At 40.5% G+C, this 21,140-nt stretch overlaps 1 protein-coding gene across 1 annotated transcript in view; it reads left to right on the forward strand.

Annotated features, from left to right (window-relative positions):
• MYO1E (myosin IE) overlaps window positions 1-21,140 on the forward strand; it is a 76,791-nt gene that overhangs the window by 15,861 nt on the left and 39,790 nt on the right. Inside the window, 3 exon segments of the mRNA XM_053954599.1 lie at window positions 14,269-14,412; window positions 16,714-16,803; window positions 17,677-17,771. Coding sequence (XP_053810574.1) covers window positions 14,269-14,412; window positions 16,714-16,803; window positions 17,677-17,771 — 329 coding nt within the window.

Consider the following 21,140-nt stretch of genomic DNA (forward strand, 5'->3'; position numbering starts at 1 on the left):
CACATGCTTTAAGTCCCATAGGGCATGGTGCCCTCAATGGGCCCGACTTACCAGTGGTGGTGGTGCTACCCCTGGCAGGACTGAAGCAGTAGGAGGTGGTGTGGCTGTGAACTGTGAGCTTTTGCCTAACTTCGCTCCTGTTTTGCAGCTGCCTCTGAATGCTTCACTAACGTGCAAAAATGTGAGAAATGCAATCCATAACCAAACAGACTTTCAATAAGTTAAACTGAAATGAAATCAATAGACATCTGAAATATTAGAATAAGGTCTTACAGTACTGCATATAAAAACTTAATAGGAAACTCTGGAATGGGGTTATTCATCTACCTATTAAAAAGCTAAACTAGATGTGGCATTCCAGTGCACGAAGGTTTTGGGTTATGTTTCTGCATTTAAATGCAACAGGACCTACAGTAGGGGTTATTTTGTGTTGCTTGTAAACAATTTACAAATTTTAATAAAGAACAGTTCCTGCCACTGTGTTCTTTTTTATTTTGAAAAAATGTAAAGAGAAAACCCCAAGGTTTTCCTTAACATAGGTGATTCTCATAGCTTTCATTAATTGGGTTATTAACAAGGAGTGACATTGAAATACTAAAAATTGTATTCTCAATGACTACATAGCAAAGACTCACAGATTGCTTTAGCTGCTGGCAGCCTTCATACCTTGCTTGTTTAAAAAAAAATATCTGGGTAAGGAGTTTGTCATGTCTTGTTTGATTTGGACTTACTTGACTTAGTTTTGTTGATACTCTTTTGTCTGTGTTTGTGTAAAGTTATCTTGGAAGATATTTGAAGATCCAGCTCTGTAAGGAGTGGAACAAATTGTCCTTCATTTCAGTGGGACTGATTAGATGGAATCTGTAACATAGGGTGTCAGTTAGTCATCTGAAATGTGCAGACAAGGAGGAATATGTAAGATGTGTGGATTGTGTCTTTTTTTTTAAATTTATTTTTTATAAAGGACACTATACTTAAAAACAGATAGGGTACCTCAAATTTGGGCTTTCTGTGCAGTCCTGCAACTGATAATTGGCCTGAATACTTTTTGTAGAAGCAAATGGTTCTCTTCTCAACAAAACCCTACTAGGTGTAAATAAAAGTGGCAAGTTATTACAGATACCTGGATATTTCATGATTATTTGTTCTTTTTTAATTGTGTGTTCATAATTAGAAGAATTTTGGTTTTGAAAGCCTCAATGAGTTTTCAGTATTTTAGGTGTTGAATAATTCATGATGAACTTTGTTTACACACTGTTTATGTCCCAAAGAACCTCAAGCAACTTATTAAAAAAAGACTTTACCACATTCCTTTATTCAGAATTATCCTCTGGTTGATTACATTTGGCAAAATCTAAGCAATGTTTATGTAAAGACTGGTACTCTGCTGAGCCTCAGTGAGGGATGCCTGAATCCAGGTCGGGATTGGGAGCTGCCTGTCCTGGGTCATGCTCGGGAAGCCCTGAGCCCTGCATACCTACTGCTGCAGAAGCCAAAGGCCAGCTGAGACAGGAATGAATAGTGCTCCCAGGTAAAAGGGACAAACCCGGGCAGCTGGGTAGTAGCAGAATAAGAGAATGATCTTGGGCAGCTTGAAAATGGAACAAAACTTTTGGGCCCTTCCAGCAGTTACAGTAAAAGCCCTGGAAATGTGTCTGCAGGTTTAGGATTATCCAAATGCTAATACAGCATGTTCAGCCCTTAGTCAGCATTGGGGAAGCCTGTAGAAAGTGTCAATGTTTTTTAAGAAGTTGCTTTCGGTATTGCTCCTGGAATGCTCCTAACATTTCTTGTTTTCCTTCTGATTCTCATTGTAACTTAGAGGTGCTTTAGTGTTTCTAGGTCAGGTGTGAGGAAGGCAAAGGAACAAGTGTAGAAGGAAACTGCATTGTAATGATTTGTCAAAGCTAATGAGAATTGTGCACAGAGTAGTTAGAAATAAGGTGAAGTTGAACTGCAGTGGGTACCTGTTCATAGAGTCTACAGCCCTGCACCCTTACCTGGTACAGCCTAAAGCCACGGCTGCTGGTATTGCATTTGGGTTGCTCTTTTAGCACACCACTTAAAATTGTAATTCTGTTAGGCAAGATGGAGTCAAAGGCAGCATTTATAGCGTGCTTGGAAGGTCTTGATGGGGTCATAGGGAGTATGTTGTTTATCAAGCTGTCATGTAAGCTTGGAAAAAAGCTATTTGAGTGCAAGTTACTTTGTAAGCCAGAACTTTATTTTTAAAGGTGAAGTTGCTTTATGGACCTCACCAGTGTAATGAATTGCAGAAGCCAAAAGTTAAAGGATTTTGATAATCTGAGCATCTGTTCATGTCCAAGTTGTTTAGGATGGAGGGAATGAGACACTATTCACTGAACAGTTGTATTGTCTGAATCAGAATATTATGCTTAGATGAAAAAGTTATTCAGTTGGTTTTAGTTTATATTTTAATTCAATATTATTTCAGTTCATGTGGGTTTGAGTCAGAGGTCTGAAATTGAATGAGTCCAGAAGTTGAAAGCAAGGTACATTACAAGCATTTAAGTTTAATGTGGGTTTGTATGAAAGTGCTGCAAGCCAAAATCTTCAGCTACAGTTCAGCATTTGAGACTTAAATTGTTCTTCTCCATTACCCCAATTTTGAAACCTTGTGATTTAGCTTGAATTTCACCTGTTCTGGGTTTTCATTATGAAGTTTAGCATTTTGCTAAACACATGGAAATGGGAAATTAAAGGGAAAAGAAAATGCAGCATCACACTGCACCACTAGAGGTTCTTTTAAATAAAACTAGAATATTGATCTGCAATGGTCTGCAGCTTCTCCTCAAAGCTGACGCTTGGCTTTTTACTTGGTTTCCCCTTTAACAGAAATCATTGGAATCTTATGTATATTTATGATGCTGGTGCTGAGTTGCAAGGCCTAAAAGACATTTAAATGTGGTCTTTTGCATAGTACTGCCAAGTCAGTGATAAAGTTACAGGTTTTGTGAAACAGCTTCTTTGGCTGGCATCTGTGCTCACAGCATAATTATGCCAATACAAGGTCTGTGAGACTGAATCTAACGCATGTCCTGATAGCATCCATTTCTCCTAGCAAATGGAGGAAGAAGGGTAATTTGTAAAGAATGTGTTTGTTCACACCTCTGGTAAAAGCCTAGAGTTACAAAGATAGCTAGGTGTCCAAATTAATTTTTTGTTAGCTTTCTTGGTTCGGGAATAATTTGAATGCTAGATATTAACATTAAACAGTCTCACATACTTAAAATAAGACTGAGGAGAAAGGGTTGTTTCTGTGTTAAAATCTCTTTCATAGACCAATAGGAACTATCACTGTAGTTTATTACGTGAACTTCTGCCCAGAGTTAATAAAAGAATCCTGGGGATGCAGAGATCATACACATGTTGGTAATACACAGCCCACATAATAACCATGAAGTCCAGGTCTCCAAGCTGTTGATGGTTGTATTAAAAAATGCTGGGCTAGACACTTTTTGCATGTTTCCATTAATAACCGTGGTGTTCATGAGAGTGGAATTAACGCTTCATATCTGCAATGCGTTTCTATGCTTCCACCCTTCTGGATATCAGCTTCACTGACAGAGTGCAATGAGCTAGAGGAGATCATTGTATCAATCAGTATATTGATTTTTAGTTTAATTTTCTTGGTGACTTGTGTATTATTATGGTAGTATGAAAGTCTGCAGAACCAGGATACAAGCCTAATACAAATTAGAGTAAATAATTTGAAGCATAGGATTTTAGAGGAAGAAGTTTAGACAACTGTATGAAATCTTAAGCTAGCTGGATTAATTAAAAAATGTTCAGAGAACAGCATTCTTGTCATACAGATTTGAAAGTTACTGTAATAAAAGCAAATGAAGTAAACTATCATATTGATTAAATGACAATAAGCCAGTTATTCTATACAACCAGAGTGTTACATGCTGGTTTTTTAATGTATTTCTTCTCAAAGCTGCCCTGGACTGGATAGTCAAAGTTGCTTTAGAAAATTATTGAAATGACATATATTAGCTTTATGAATAATGTGCATGTGAAAGATAATCTGGTTATGAGAATCTGTCTGTTACGGACATTGGACACTCAATGGGACCTGCTTGCCCTGGAATAATGTAATTATTAAAGTAATAACAAAGCCCTGACAAAGGATGAATGAAGCTGTGCATGAGGTTGCCTCCTGACAGAGGTGACTGTACAGCTGAGAAAGTGGATTAGAATCTCCTTGAGAATTCTGCAGTGTGTGAGATTTGTTTGATCTGATGTTTACTTCTCCCAAGACTTGTGCCTCCTGTTGCTTTTTGATTAACTTTTTGGGAGTTGAAGTGAACTTGTAAATTTGGTCCATTGGCAAGATGTAACATATTCCTGAGGTGGAATGCTCAGACAAATTCTTGTTTGTATGTATGTAATAATTAACCAAGGAAACATTTGTATCTGAATACACTGAAATAAATTTTACGGTTGGATTATTTTAAAGTTAAATTAAAGGTTTAGTCAACATATCAAATAGTCTTATTTCCCACAGTGTCTGAAGTAAAATTTGATTTTTGCATGAGTATCAAAACATGACAGCTCATGAAAGGGACCCGTGTTGAGCCACATGCATGTTACCACCCAGGTGCGGGCTCTGCTGTAGGTGAGTGAGCACCACTCCCTGAGCCTTTCCCTGCTGCTCCCAGTTTGTGCTGCCAGAGGTAAACAGGAAGCTGCTGCGGTCCTGGACCTTTTACTCCCTTTACTCAGCACTCTGTGAAATTAAAATAAACATAGAAAGCAGTTTTTGCATCAGAACCTCCCCCATTGTGGAGTTCCTCCTGACCCCCCAAACATGCTCCTCCAGCCACTGTCCCCAGTGAGAGGAGCTGGCAGCTCCCGTGCGCTGGGGGTGTTGGTGTGCGGGTTCCCGTGCGCTGGGGGTGTTGGTGTGCGTGTTCCCGTGCTCTGGGGGTGTTGGTGTGCGGGTTCCCGTGCGCTGGGGGTGTTGGTGTGCGGGTTCCCGTGCGCTGGGGGTGTTGGTGTGCGTGTTCCCGTGCTCTGGGGGTGTTGGTGTGCGGGTTCCCGTGCGCTGGGGGTGGTGTGCGGGTTCCCGTGCGCTGGGGGTGTTGGTGTGCGGGAGCATTCCTGGGTCAGCAGGGAAACGTTCAGCCAGCGCCCCTGGCCCGTGCTTCCTGGAGCCCTCCTTGTGCAGGCAGCCCCCGGGACAGTGACCTGTTCAGAAACGCATGCCCTGAGCCCCGCATCTGAGCACAGCCCAAGAGCAGATTACCCAGCTCTCACCAAACGTGAAAACGACGTTCTTGAAGCCACCTACTTGGGAAAATCCTGTGTAAACCTAACAGTATGCGCTGGAGTTCTACAAGCAGGTCTGCGGCAGATAAGCTCTTTATCACAGTCTCCACCCTGGTACACAGAGCAGTGATTGTCTTGTCCTGCCCCACTCATCCCCGTTGAAACTATGCATACCGGAGGGAAGATCAAAGCAAATACCTCAAAAATAGGTGAACTCGAAACCCATGACCACGCTAATGCCCAGGTTAAGAAGTAAGCAGTTGACTGTGTATCTTATTTGTGGTGTCAGAACAGTTAAATGTTACAACTCTGAGCAGTGCATTGCGCTAATAAAGTTTGGTGATGTCAGTACAAAGGTGCATTTGGTACAAGCTGTTGAAAAAGTCTTGGCCAGTTTTCTGCTGTGTTGCAGCTTTTGCAGTTTCATCATGCCTGTTGCAATAAGGAGTGTTTTTCTTTAGCCTGAACAGCCGCAGGCGTGTGACTACATTATAGTCTCCACTTAGAAAAAAAATATCTATATTCCTTCTGGTTTTTAAATAAGTTCAGTAAATGGCTTTTTTTTTTAAGGGAAAAAAAATCTAAAAAAAACAAACAAAAAAACCAAAACAAAACAACAAAAAAAAAAAAACTAAAAAAAACCAAAAGAGACTCAGCTGTAGTTTTTCCAAATTATTTTAATTTTGGTTGTTATTCAGGGGGATGATTTAGCTAATGCTTCTTTTAAAAATTAGTCTTTCAATTTTTGTGGAATTGCTACATACTGTTACTCAAATAAACTGTTGGCATAAAAACATCTTGTTTGATATTCTTGGTTAAAAGCAGTATTAAAATAAGATCTGTAATGTGCCCAACGTGTTGTGTTCTTAAAATACATTAGTAATTGCTGAGGACAAATATACCCAACAAAATGTAGATGTTCAGTAATTTTATTGAGAAGTGTAACTAAAAATACAATTTCTTTTGGAGTTGTGGTATCTTTCTGCTAATAGCTATGCATTGAATTGATAATGCAAAAGTTTGTTATTGGGAATGATATTTTTCCGTCGTTTGAAGGTGCTGGTGACATCAGTGGAAATGGATTTGGTACATGCAGAGTGTAAATGATGTAGCTGGTACTCTTCAGCTACAGTGAAGTGCGGTCTAAGAGGTGTTTTAATAGGAGCTGTTTTATTCCCTAGAGATCCTACCAATTCCAAAATTATTTCTCCACCTTCTACAATTGCAAAAATGTATTTATCCTTTCATCCTTCAGTGCTGTCTTATTATCAGTTTAATTGCTAAGTAATTCAGAAATATTGCAATGCTCTTAATTTGCATTCTGCATAGATAAAAAAAAGCAAAACCTGCAGCTAAAGGATAAGGCTAAAATAATTATTTTTCTTTTCTTGTTACTGCTTTGCCCCACTCTATTTTCTGGAAGAGAGCATTGTGGTACTGGGAAGGGATACGAGGGGAGTCTGGGCTGAGCAGCCACTAAACTGCTGTTGCAGTAGCTCGGTGAACTGCAGAATCGATGGCCTTCAGCCTGCTGATGGGAACAGCCATCCCAGAATTGTCCCTGGAGACTCCAGGGGTTACCAGGCGTTTCTCAGTAAAACCCTCTGTCACGGGATTGTCAGCTGGGGGATGCTGCTGGGCGCCGACTTTGGCCTTAAACTCTCAGGGTAATGTCTCGATCTGATGGGGAAACAAATGTCTTCATTTACCGTGAACAAAAGGGTCAGGAGAAGGGAACGGCTGCAGCCCTACAAAGAGGGGAGTGACTGAGCAGAAAGGAATTTACTGCGGTGAGTGTGGCCTGATGGTCTAAAGCTTGGTGCTAAAGCCTGAGATTCCAAAAGCTGCAGATGAGGCAGGGGAGTGAGTGTTGACATCAGCTAGAACAGGACATGGCTGGGGTGATATTTTTGTAATGTAAAAAAATTTGGGTTTTACTTGCTCTGAAATTTTCCCCTGGCACCAAGACAGTGCAGGAGCCCCAGCATCCACATGCTCCCCACTCCAGTGCGTGCTGAGGTGCTGGTCCCACGCATGGAGCCTCTGAGTCACACTGCTCCGAGATTCCTCCCTCTGGAGGGCACATGGGAAACTCCCAGTGGACTTCAGTTTATTATTTAGTTTCAGGATGATCCAGGAAAAATATTTTCAGTCTTCTGCTATAAAAGAGGCAGTGGCATGTTGTCTGAATCTTCTGATGGAGTTGTCAAACTACATTTTTCAATTAAAGACCATAATAATTTTATGTGTAAGGTGTATGATTGCTTAAACCCCTTTGAAACCTGTCTTTAATGGAGAAGAGCAACACACATAAAATCTTCATTACACTTCAAGGATTGACATAGCCAAGATGAAAATATTTGTTGTAATTTATCTCTTACATTTTGTAAATGATGTAAACCGCACATACAATTCACAGATCAAGAGTTAGTGTGCCTGAATGCTGCTCAGTGCAAGGGCGGCAGTACAGGGGGGATGTGGTGGTGTATATACACACACATACATGGAATAGAAGTTGCTATTGCAAGGCAGCCAGGGCTTCTGCTGATCCACCAGTCCCGGGAAAGCTTGCTGCTCATGCCACAAGGAGTAAGTCAGACTTCAAACAGCTCTGGAAACTGTTGTCTCCAGAGTGTTGTCTCCAGAGTGAAGTAAGACAATAAATATGTAAGAGCAAGTCAGCCATATTAAATTGTTAACAGTATTGCATTTCCTTAGGAAAGTTATTTCTTGGAACATCAGGACAAAGCCACCCAACAAGCTGTGGGATAAGCAAATAGGAGTTCACAGTTCATTAACTACTTCCCAGTATCTGCCTGCAGTCTCTGAAACTTGTTTTAAAATCTTAGACATGTTTGCACTATCCGCTTTAGAGCTCATTCCTGTCCTTATTTTCGTCTGTCGTGTAACTGTGCCTTACTAAGAACAATATTTCAAAACTTTTAATGAAATATTGATAATAATACTAATGCAACAGTTGAGCCTTGTGGTCAAATACTGAAATAACTTCTCTTTTGGTTATGTCCTGTTACTTATCTTAGAAGAGCTTATCTTAGAAGAATGCCAATGTAGTTTCTGACTCCTGAAAATGAGTATGATGTGTAAATCCTGTAGACACCCATGTTCTCATAACTCCTGTTGTGTTAGAGTTTGCATTTGCTGTCCAGATGAGCAGGCTCTGGTTGCTGTCACATCTCCTCCCAGCCCTGGCTGCAGGGAGGTAGAGCCTGGCTGCTCCCTGGCTCCAGACCCCAGAGCAGGAGGTGATGGTGGAGAGCTGCACTGGGGCCAGGCCCTGCTGGGGCAGGAGCCACTGCACAGGAGCTGATGGGGGCAGGTGTTTGGACCACTGGGATCTTCTGCAGTCTGTAACCAGCTCTGGGGTCAGTCCTTCAGGTTGTGTTGGGCTGAATCCACCCCTGTCTTGGGGAAAACAGTGACTTTTGTCCCCAGAAATTTTTTTCTCAGTATTATATTTCCCTGGCTGAGTTTGTTTGGATATTAACCTGCTAGTAGTTTCCATTCCTTAATGCATTTTTGGTGTTTTTAGTTCTCTGAAATGTCTGTCCTGCTGCTTAGATGCTCAGTATTTTTGCTTTGCTATTTCCTCAAATCTTTAAGCACTGCTTTTCATCTCTCTTAATATTTTCCTCATGTTAAATTTAAATAAATGGCCTTTTATCTTTGTCCATCTTACTGCTTCTGCTGTCTTCCTTTAATTTCCTTTCACAAATATGGTCGCATCATTGCAGCCAATAAGTATTTTTTCTAACATAAGATATACAAGAGCTATTTTGGAGCCCATTTGTTCACTATAGCTTCTCTGTTTTGATTATCCCAGTCAAGGACCAAAATTAACATTAAGTATTTTTGCAATATTCTCTGGGAACGGCAGACCCTTTCATTTTTTAGAAATATGTGAAAGATTCCTCTAAGTGGATTAGAAAAGTTTGCTAATTTTGACAGATGATATCATTGCAGAAAGCCGTGGGTTTATTTTCCTATTAGCTGGAAAGACTGATACAAATGATGTATGTATGGGACTGGTGATAGGCCTCTTTTGGTAGAAGCATTGATGTCAGGTCTAAAGTAAATAGTGTGCAGCTTTGTCAGTTTTGTGACATCTTTGGCTGATGTGTGTGTGTCTCATTTACTGTTGTGTTCGTAATACTGAGCTGAGGAGGTAGGCACATGCTCCAGAACTTACAAGGATTTTGTGCAGTACTACTTCTACTGTGTCAGTAGAAAAGGGGAAGAAAAGGTCATGCTTGTGATCACTTGACACTCCTACTCCCTTGTGGAGGCTGAGAATCCCTTCTGCACTGTGATGGGACATTGGTGTTTGCTACGAAAAAAGCTGTCAGATTCAGAGTGGCAATTCTTCCCTTTGTGGGAATGAAGAATGATTATTGATGGCATGTAGGTGGTTGTAGTTTAGCGAGAGTTCTGATGGACAGAGAGTAAGAAGGTTCTCAGGCATTGAATATACAGTCTCTTCTGATCCCTTGTTTTTAGTGATTTATTTTTAGATGTTCTATTTTTAAATACCTTGAAATACAAAAATATTTGGGGTTTTTTTTCCAGTTAAAAGAAAACCCATGTTGTGACACAGCATGACTCTATCTTTTTATAGCTACATCAAGTATGGTTGCTTAGGATAACGCAAGAATATACAAACAACAATAAAGGCAAAAATAAGAAACCAGCAGTTGATACTGTAACACAGGTGGAGGGCAGCAAAAATAAATTCTGTAAATAAGTGTCTTATCAATACTTATTCATTCCATACAAAATGATCTGCTTTAACCATATCGTACTGCCAGTACCAAAAGTAGTGCAGGAAGCATAGACAGTCTTTAGTACATAGAATACATTTTGCATCCCCTTTCTTGGTATTAATGTAGCAGTTGTGTTAATCTGTTAATGAGTGGGTGTTCAGGAGCATGCACAGAGTGAGAGCAGAGTGGATTTTGCAGGTTCCTGGATGCCGGGACTCAGGTGCCGGGGCAGCCGTGCCCCTCCTCAGGCTGCGGCTCGGGAGCAGCTCACGGGGTCAGCTTGTGACTCGTAAATATTATTCTTGTCAGTGCAAAGCAGATCTGATTTTGAGCCTAAAACAGCAACCAAATGAATAATAACAGCTGACAGCAGTGTGGTACACGCCTTTAATTGCAGCCTTGCCAGTCCAGCCTCCACTCCCTGTGCAACGTCAGATGCTGGGGTTGGAAGCCCGGGAAGAGCCTGGGGGAGGCCTGGCAGCCAGGATGTTCTACACTGGTGCTTCCACTTCTGTGGCTTTTTGCAGCCTGTTGAGATGTGTTTTTGTTTTGGGGTTGGTGTTTTGTTTTGTATTTTTCCTAATTTGCTATGCTCATCTTTTTCCAGCTGCTCAGGCTTCGTTAGTGCTGACACACACTTTTATTTGCTTACTTATTGTAGAGTTAGATCATACTTTCACTGAGAAAACCTAAGAGAAGCCAAGTACCCGTCTGCTGCCATCTGACCCGCACAGCTTGGCTCAGGGCTGGGCCTCGGGCTCTTTGGCCAGGTCTGACCGTGTCCCAGGGGAGCTCTGTGGAGTTACCAGGTCCTGGCTGGGGCTGCTGCAACATCAGGTGTGGGGCAGCTCTGCTAGCCTTGTGCTGCTGGCTCTGAAGAACCTTCTGGGACAGGAGGACAGAAGCAGGCCAGGAGACCTGGCCTTGTATCTGGATGATCCCTCTGGAGAGGGGTGGAGGGAGAAGTGTGCTGGACAGCAGAGGACAATTAGCAGCTGAGTGAATTAGCCTGAGTGCACCCTGCAAAGCAGGTTTGAGTGGAGACCAGGTAACTAGCTCAGGTGTAAATTGTCTCCAGATTAGAGTGCTGCATTTTTATCTGGATGGTGGAATGCTCTGACTAAAAAAAAGCTTAAATTTTCAAGAAATATGCAATAAGAACAAATCATTATTGTAATTTTTAAGCATATAGCCTTGACCTTTGGGAAATATGCAGCCTGGAGTAAGATGAAGAACTGCTTTTATAACTGCTATGATGTGAAGCTTTTTCATGTGGTTGTTTGATTATAGGAAATTTTTAAACATTTATTTTTTTTTTTAAATTTCAAAACTCAAACACCAGTTAGTTTTGAACCTTGTTAGCTAGACAAGGTTATAGTACCAGTTGGAAGCGACTGAAGTTGCTAAATTCAGGTTAGACTCTATAATAGTCATTGTTCATGCTTGGAAGGGCAAGAACTTGGGAGTGGGTGGTGTCCTCTAGACAAAACACTCCCTATTTTGTTGCCCAGACTGAGAGGTGGTAGCCACTGCATCTAGCCATCCCACTGGTGTTACCTTCCTGGAGAGGGAAGAGTGAGAGCCAAACTTAAACACGGCTGGTCAGGCACTACTAAAGCTTGGGCTTATTTCTAGATCCCAGGGAGAAGTCTGACAATAATCTGATGGTGATTTGCTGCTTCTCTGCACATTTGAATGTAAGGCTGTGCTTTGAAAGGAAAAGGGTAATTCCAAACTACTATGACACTGCCATTTAAATTGAGTTACTATTTTAATTGTAACTTTAATTTAGTGCCATGACTCTCAGCTGCCTTGTGCCACTGCTTCACTGGGTGTTTAGGCTGCTGCCTTTTTTTGAACCTCTCTGCACGGTTTGCAGTGTGTCTGTGGTCATGTGGCTCTCAGCTTTGATTGCTGCTGTGATTAGAGCTGGGCAGGAGTGCAGGGCAGGGCTGCTCTCAGGGGAGCTGGGCTGCCCTGGCACTGCCCTCTGGCTTCCCTGCTGGCTCCCAGTGCTTTTGGGGAAGAACCCTTTGGCCTGGTCCTGTGTGTGGCTTGATCACAGTCAGCAACAGTCAGTGACTTGCATAAAGCTGCTGTTTTGCAGACAGTGTGCACATTTTCCATGTATCCCGTGGCTTTGCAAGCTTTGTGCTCGTTGAGCTCACTGGGTCTGATGCCATGGCTTCCAAAGGGAAGCTTGATTGTTTTCCCAGTTTCATTTCTTACACATTTTCTGTAGCTTACTCCGTTATCTGATACTAAACCACATTCTGTATAGCTTTGTGAACAATCTAATTATCCATATTTATTTTGATACTGTACATTTTTGTCCATCCTGCCAGTTCCTTTTTCCAAGTGTAGTATCACAAATAAGCTGATGAAGACACAGAAGGAAATTATGCTTCTCCATTGGACTTCTGTTTTCTCCAAAACCCAAGCTTCAACTAATATTTTCAGTCATATGTTTTATAACAATTAAAAAATTGATTCTTTGTTTTCTCAGTGCTTCCAGATCACTGCTTCCATTGTACAGATAGAAAATCAACAAAGTTCACACAAGCTAAGCTAGTTTTAAGGTTATTATTTTATTGAATGTCATGTACACTTGTGGACATTCAAGCAAATTGAATTGCTGAGATTGTGTTTTCAGACATACTAACTTCTGCTGTACTATATTTGAAAGCATTCTTTTGATTTAAGTTTGCAACTGTTCTCCACTGGTCTTGGCAGTAATGGACTTAACCATGGCAGTAATGGATCTGCATCAGGGTAGCAGTGGCTGGAGGCTTAAGGGAAAACACCCATAAAGCCTACAGCTTCTGTGCTGTCTGCAGTAGCAGGGTTTAGTGGAAGTTAATTTAACTTGAGGTAAAAATCCAGTTGGTGTCTTATGTCAGTTGACATGAAGCCAAGCTGTAGGCCTGGTGCAGCACTTGGTGCTAGTAAAGTTGTGTGGGTCATGCAGAACACATGAAAGTTGTCCCCTCTGTAAGTTGCTGATGTCCCATTTGAAAATACTAATGCAGCTGAAGTGTTCAGAGTACCTAAATTTTCTTCCTTAATCTGTAAAATTTTTGCAGAATAAAATAATGCACTTTGTAATAATAAATTGCTTGTATCCTGGTGAATGTGACTTGGTCCTGGATAAAGTACACCAGAGTACTGTAGTTAAATCACATTGTTACAAATTGTAGCATTAAAGAATATGGGGAATTTGCAGAATTCGCATTTTGTTGGCCACATCTTCATGACAGCTTACTTGATCACTTCTCAGTGTTAAATGTGGTAATTCCAGCATCACTGATTTCAGTATTGTATAAGCAAAAATTAAGTAGAAAAAGGGAAGAGATCAGAACTCCATTAGCATTGTCTGCCAGGCTACAGAAAATAGGTTTGGGTTTGGAGAACAGATTTATAGCTGAATTAATAGCCTTGATGTCGCCTGGATTTAAATCTGTTTGTGGGTATATCCATGGAACCAAAGTACTGTTCAAATCAGCTGGAAGAGAAACAGATTTTGATTTCAAGTGGTACAGCATGAAATGTCACATGTTTTAGTAGCATCCTGAAATAGTAGTCTCTGAGTGTGGGCAGAGAGTATCTATTTAGAAGTCATTAAGCATGGTGACTAACAGATCAAAAGGGACTGTGAAGGCATGCAGCCGACAAGCTGGGGTACACAATTTACAGAACATCCCTGAATACTTCACTGCAGCAGGCTCACAGCTTCCCTCCCAGTAACACCTTATGTGTAGCTTTGACTTAAAGGACTGTGAAGGATGAGGAATTCATTGTGGTGATGGTAATTATCCTCACTGCTAATAGTTACAATGTAGGAGTGTAATTTTTGCATCCTTAGCTTCCAATAGCTGCATCTCAGTGGGAATAATTGGGGTTTTTTTCTACTAGGTTTAAAAAATGTCTGCCATCTGAAATTCATTCTGTGTGTAGGTGGTCGCAAAACCCCATGGAATTACCTACTAGTTCTGGAGGGCAGTGCAATTCTTTAACAGTGCAGAGGCAAGTCAGCTGACACCACTTTGGTGTGCTTTCATAGATTGCCTGGATCAAGGAATAGAGTTCAATGAAAGAAAAACATTTGGGAAGTTGGAATTCGAATAATGGTTTTCAGTTACTTAGTGCTGATGAGAAATGTAGTAACCTTTGTGATGTTCACTGTGCTTTCCTGCAGGGCAGCAAAGGACACTACAGATACCACTGGCAGAGTCACAATGTCAAGCACAGTGGAGTGGATGATATGGTCCTGCTTTCCAAAATCACTGAGGATTCCATAGTGGAGAACCTAAAGAAACGATACATGGATGACTATATTTTTGTATCCTTTGTTGGTTTTGTGGAGCCTTCTATACCTCCAAAATTATAATGCTTTCAAAATTGCATTTCTTCTGTGACATAGCCCTGTTTACAGCTTATTCTGGAATTGATAATACTGTGGATCATGGGATGATGGAAACAGGTGAATATGTCAACATCTGTAAATATTCAGTGTTCTCACTTAAATTTTTTTCTATGATTAATGGAAATGTGAAAATTTAAATACTGGAACATGCAACCTAACAGGAAAAACAGACTTCAAAGTACCCAAGGCTTGCTTTTTAACAAAAATGCATATGAAAGCAATTCCTTAATACAAGAATAGTCACTATTTCATTTTCAGCATTTACAATGTAACAAGAGCTGCAGTAATGAATTTGGTAAATTCTAGTCAGTGATGATGTACTAGAAAGTTATGCTGTTCCTTCTGCTTTAGCCAGGTTTTCATACTTCCTGGTTATATCTGGAGAATAGTTTCCTTGAAGAGCTTAACATACTTTAGCAGAAAGGGGAGGAAATACAAGATCTCCTGGCAGTTTCCATATATTCTTGGCAGATGATCAAGAGCTATGTAGTAGCTCAGTTTAGCAAGGACTGATAGAGGAAAGTTCATGTTGCAGTTGTTTCCATCACGAACTGCAGAGGTTTTAATCTGTGTGTGAACATGGGTGTGGACCCTCTGTTGACTGAAGTACCACACTATTATTAAAACTGCTTTACAGGAGCATGATGAAGTTGCACAGTATTTGCCAGACCATAGTACAGGGACAAGCTGTAGAATCCTTCCTGGTGGTAGCACAAGTGCTTTTGGCCTGTGGAGCGCTGCATGTTCCTTGCAGTGTGTGCACAGAGACTTCAGTGTGTGCAGAAGAAAGTTTTTTGCTTTTTCTTTTTTTTTTTTGAAAACAGTGAGATGAACATGGAGATAATCTTTCTTCTGAAGACGGAATAAGAGAGTTTTCCAAGGAAACTCGTGGTCACATTGAGGGATCAGTCTTCTCTTCTGTAGGGAGAAAGACTCCTTTTGCAGTTCTGTGAAGGCTTTTCATTCAGAGATGGAGATCATCTCTTGAATATTTGAATTGTTTGCATGTCCACCCATGAATGAACATTTCTCAGTGCTACATTGTACAGAGATGACAGAATCATCCCAGAAAATGCTGGTATTGTTTACCAACAGAAAACTGTCACTTCAAGTGTTTATACTGACACAATGAGTAATTGATCTATTATATCCAAGATGTTGTCACTTGTTTTGAATAAAATTTAAAATGTATGAAGAAAGCATTGCAAATTAGTATTACAGAAATTATGTTCATTGAGTTATAGTTCTTTAACATACTACCTTTGTGCCTTGGCACCACAGTAGGAGATTCCTACATAGGACACTCCAGCAGGATAGATTTGTTAATTTTCCTACTTTGTACAGAAAGCTTAGATAGCAAGTTTGCCTGTGAACAATTCCAGATTGTTAATGAAACCTACAGTACCACATTTTGAACCCATAGGCATGGGCTCATTGGTAACTCCCAGCTCAATGAAAAGTGATACTGATACCTGTGAATTACTGTCAGGTGCTTCCTATGCATACACTGCAGCTGTAGTTCCAAAGGTTTATGAAGTATTTGAAATGCAGAGCATATGCAGCTGAATGCAGAATGATGAAATACTATACTAAAAATGTTGCAAAAAATCGAATAATGGCTTGAAATTGAGTGTCGTGGTACAGAGCAGCCTGCAGGAGAGGACTCTGAGGGACAGTTAGTAGTTTCACTCATAAAATAACACCACAGACTGAATTACCCAATTCCCCCAGCACCCCCACAGTGCACGCAGCTGAGCAATTGTCTGATTTAGCTCAGCAGTGGCTGTTTCCATCTGGCTCTGCTTGCTCAGCACTGTCCTGTGAGATCAGAATGTGTCACTACACTCTGTTCTGCAGCGGTCAAGCCAATATTTTCTAATGCTGACAATGCGACCTCTTCAGTTAGAAAGGACTAAAACCAGTTCAAATGTGCCATTTCCTTTCTCTATTTTTATTCAAGGTGTGTCATATTTTGGCATTTAATACATGGTTCTGTACTTAGCTTATTCTAAAATAAGATAACACAGAAACATTCCAATTGAATGGTATGTTTATATTCTTGTAAGCCTGCTAATTTAATTTTTGTTAACAATTGTAAGCTGTGGTGTTTTTTACTATTATTTAAAGTATTATGTAATAGATGGAAAAGTTCTTTGTTGTTAGTAGTAAGATGATACTTTATGAAACTGTTGTTACCTTAACTTCTTTTGAATGCAGACATACATTGGCTCTGTACTTATCTCTGTGAATCCTTTCAAGCAAATGCCATATTTTGGGGAAAAGGAAATTGAAATGTACCAAGGAGCAGTAAGTAAAGCAGTCTAAAATATTGTGCAGTATTCAGGGGCTTGGAGATATTATTCTGCACAGTTTAACTCTGGGAAGTGTTTGTTTCTGGGTTTGCTAGCATTGTGCTGGTCTGGGAGAATGTGGCAGATAGTCATTGCCATAGACTGAGTATTCAGATTGAACTCCCTGCAATGCAAGATCAGTATTTCAAGAAAATACTTGTATTGATTAGCTCTAATCCATATTAGGTGTCTCTCCTTGACATGTCCCTGCTCCTGCAAAGGCAGGTTTTAAGCTGTCATATGCACAAAATGGCCATTAGTGGATTTGGAGACTGTGATTTCAGAACTCTCTAACTGGACAAGAACAAAAAAAAAAAAAATGAGGTGCCAAAATTAGATGCCACTTTTGAAAATACAGCTTGAAGAATGAGTTAGCACAGACACATTAGGGTCTTAATTGAATTGGGCATGTCCTCTTGGGGCAGCTGTTGGGTTTGAATGGCCCAGTGGATGAAAATGGGACCTGAGGCACCAGGCTCTGAGTGCTGCTGGGGAAGAGCATTGTTAGCACATGACTACTGCTGGGGTAGGCTTAAATTGTGTGTTTCCTTTGCACAAGTAATACATTTCCAGCAGAAGCCATTTTTAGAACAGGGTATTTCTAGGAGAAAATTATGGATGAGAGAAAGTTCACTAGCAAAGTCTAGAGACTTTAGTTTGTTTTTATTAAATGCACCAAAGAATTCTTGGGGAAAATTCACTATAAAGTGCTATTTGGAATTATTTTTTTCCAGAGAAATAACTCTTCCTATTTAAATGCAAATTTATTTTGCTCTTTCTGCATGTTTTAATGCTGTCTTGAAAAATTACTCTTTATTTCCCCTCCTAGGCACAGTATGAAAACCCACCACATATTTATGCTCTTGCAGACAGCATGTACAGAAACATGATTATTGACAGAGAAAATCAGTGTGTCATTATTAGGTAAGAAAAAGATCGGTAAAACATATTTTATCTTCTTATGGTATTTTAACTTGAAGAAGCAGAAAAGTTGATTATATCCTGAAAAAACCTTCTGTCCATATTCACATTTTGGGATTTTCTGGGATAGCTAAGTACTTTTCGACCCTCCTTTTTGTTTTCCAGTAAATCCTGATTATAGCTTAACCACAAGAAATCTCTTACTCACACAGCCAGCTTCTTGTCCAATACCAAAGTTACAACAGCTTGAATGACTACATGAGGGGGCTGGATTAACAGCTGTACAACCAGATCCTGTTAAATCCAGCAATCCCACATGGACTACATTTATCATGGTCTTTTGTTACTTTTGGAATTCTACTTGCATTCACTCAGACACAGAAGGCAAGAGATGCAGGGAAATTAATTTTATCTTCACTGTTAATCTATTTTAATTATTAAGTGATGGAATTCACTGTAGAAGTATTACTAAACTTTTTTAATGACAGGCATTATTTAAGTGACAGTCAAAGTGAATTTTGGGACCAGAGTTATGCTTTGTTCTCAACTGTGGGTTTTCTAGGTGGTGTGTGATAAAAGAAGATGTGTGGAGAGCAAGGGCTGCAGGACCCTCTGCCCCTTCTGACAGGGCTGCTGGGGAGGTGCAGTGCAGAGCACCTGGAGCTGCCCTTTACCTGTCCCCAGAGCAGGGTGGGGCCTCCCAGGGCTGTGCAGGGATTTTACACCTGGGAAGGCCAAACAGATGGTAACAGTTTGCTGGGTCCAAGGAGGTTCTCCCTGCTCCTGAGCCCCTGGGATATAGGAAACAAAAAGCCCAGAGCTCTCCTGCCTGTCACCGAATTGTTCTCTGAGCTCAGTTTCTGTCTTTGGAGTACTGATACCTATTGCTGTGCTGAAGTTTATTAGACTCATGCAGTCTAAATTGAGACCTGTTACGAATGGCTAAAATTGGGATTTTGCTTTTGGCATAAAGTAACATCCCAGAGAGTGGGATGTTTCACATGAAGCTAAATTTATAGTGAGAATCTTTGAGCTGTTGTGGATTGTGAATAAAAACCCTACTTTTTGATCCTGTGCTATGCCTCACAGTGCAATGCATGCAGAGAGTCACATTGAGAGAGTTCTGAGATGCAGATCTGAGATACAAACTTAGAGCTTTAATTTTATGTGAGAGTTCTTGTACTTGAAGGCGGGATGCTGTATTTGAATGCTCTTAGGAATGTGCATTTTGTGTGTGCAGAGTGAAACTTCTCTCAGTGTGTGCACAGCCTATTCAAAGTCTGCAGGGGTTAATTGAAATCTAGTGCAAAACTGAAACAAGAAGGATCATGTTTGCTAGGGACATTTCAGAGACTTTTGTTCTGCATACACATTTCTTTTTCCTTTGATATTTTTATTACAAACACTGTAGAAACCGTGGACTAGACTTATGAGTAGTTTTCATTATGGTTTTTTATTTTTTAGGACATTAAAACTTCTTTTTATAAATAATAAATCAAGTAACTCAGCTGCTCACTAAATTCATATTGTTTGGTTGATATTTTAATCTTTCGTACCAAATTGGATTTAAACTGTTTAGATACATCTTGTATTTTCTGATTTAATGTCATCAATGTCTCCAACAACCAGGGCTGGCTTTGGAAGGACATTTCTGGAAGTTTGGAGTTTGCTTGCTTTATGTTTTATCGTGTGGTCCAGAAGGAACTGAAACTGCTCCAGACTGGCAGCTTCCAGAATGCTGCAGTTCTTGACTGAAATGTATTTTCTGCCTAACTTAGAGTCTGCTACCATTCCATCAGTTTCACATAATAGCTGTCAGGAGCTTTACCATTTCTGCTTCTGAACTGGTGATTCTCAGAAAACTGAGACACAACTGTGTCTTTTGTCAATGCCACAGAAGCTGCTGAGCATAAGCAGTTCCAAATGAACCTTTGTGTTCAGTGAAACATAGATTTTCTGTGAAAAATTGTCCTGTGGAAGATGAGTGATGGTAATATGGTTATAGTGAGGTGCTTCTGTCATCTCTGTTTCATTACTAGTCTGAATTTGGAGTGACTCCACTGAAAATGCCTGGTAGAAGAGAAGGAACAGAACCAGCTAGTACCCAGGCTTTCCTTGTCAAAGTAGGAGATTTTCCTGCAAAGAAAGAAGGTAAAGAAGAAATAAGGTGTAGGCTGGCCCTATTCACAGCCAGATCACAAAGGTTAAGTCTGGCTTCTCTTGCATGTGGATCCTCAGGAATGGAGACAGAAGGTGGTGGGGAAGGGGCAGGTGCACAGCTGCTGTGCCCTCCCACTGTGTGCTTTGGGCACTTGTGGCATCTACCTCCACACCTGGGAGGGGACATGCATCCCACAGACTAGATCTGTGTTTCCAGGCAGAATGAGGGTCCCTAATGTAGGCAGAACACCTTTTACCTGGACATTAATTCCAAATGCATTTAGACACTGATGGAAAAAACTCATCCTCTTCAAAATCAGTGAATGCACTGGGAAAGCAGATCCAAAAGAAAATGTAGTTCTCTGAAATTCTGGATTAGATGGCAACAAAAATGATCTGTTTTCATATGATAATACTAATCTAAAAAGAAAAACTGTTACCAAACAACCTTCCCAAGGCCAGGGAAGGCTTTTTCATTAGCTGAGTAATTCCAGCATATCTGCATATGTGTTAAGAAAGTTACACGTGCACATGTCTAATCACAACTGAGCTGCTTTGCATGGCTGCTGCAGAGTAAATAAACAATGAGATTATTCATGGGCTGCCTCCAGGCTGGGCTGAGTCCAGGAGCAGGCTGTGCTTAGGTGGGAAGAGGGAGCAGTGGCCCCAGGTCTTCCCTGGCTCTGTGTGCATGGGCAGGAGTGCAGAGGAAGTTCACTCACAGGGGTAACATGGCTACACTGGAATTTATTTCTCATTCAGTTTATGTTTTACCGAGGCATGATATTTAATTTAGACCTTCCTTGAACTAAGCTCGTCAGTGGCAATTAAAACAGACTGTTGGCATTTCTGCCCCGTGTGGCATGGCAGCCCTTCCAGACTATCAACAAGGAGTTGTCCAGTCAAGATTTTAATTATGAAGAATTGTCTCTCATGCCTTTAATTCCTTTTGGGCTATCACTGTCCTTTAATTGAGAGAGTGGAGGTTATGATTAGTATTTTTCTATTATGTATCAATAAATGCATTTCTTCAGAGTGTTGTTAAGGTTTTACCTTTTTATAAAGCTTAGGACTTTATTTCCACTTTGATTCTGTGATCCCTGCCAGGAGACGTTGCCATTGCTTTAAAGCAGTTTTTCTTGTTTGTAGTTTTAGTTTACATTTGCCATTTGTATGGCTACATTTGAGTCCAGGAAAGCAGTGTGTGATGAC

This window comes from Vidua chalybeata, chromosome 13, assembly GCF_026979565.1.
Source record: "Vidua chalybeata isolate OUT-0048 chromosome 13, bVidCha1 merged haplotype, whole genome shotgun sequence".
In the NCBI taxonomy this organism is placed as follows: Eukaryota; Metazoa; Chordata; class Aves; order Passeriformes; family Viduidae; genus Vidua; species Vidua chalybeata.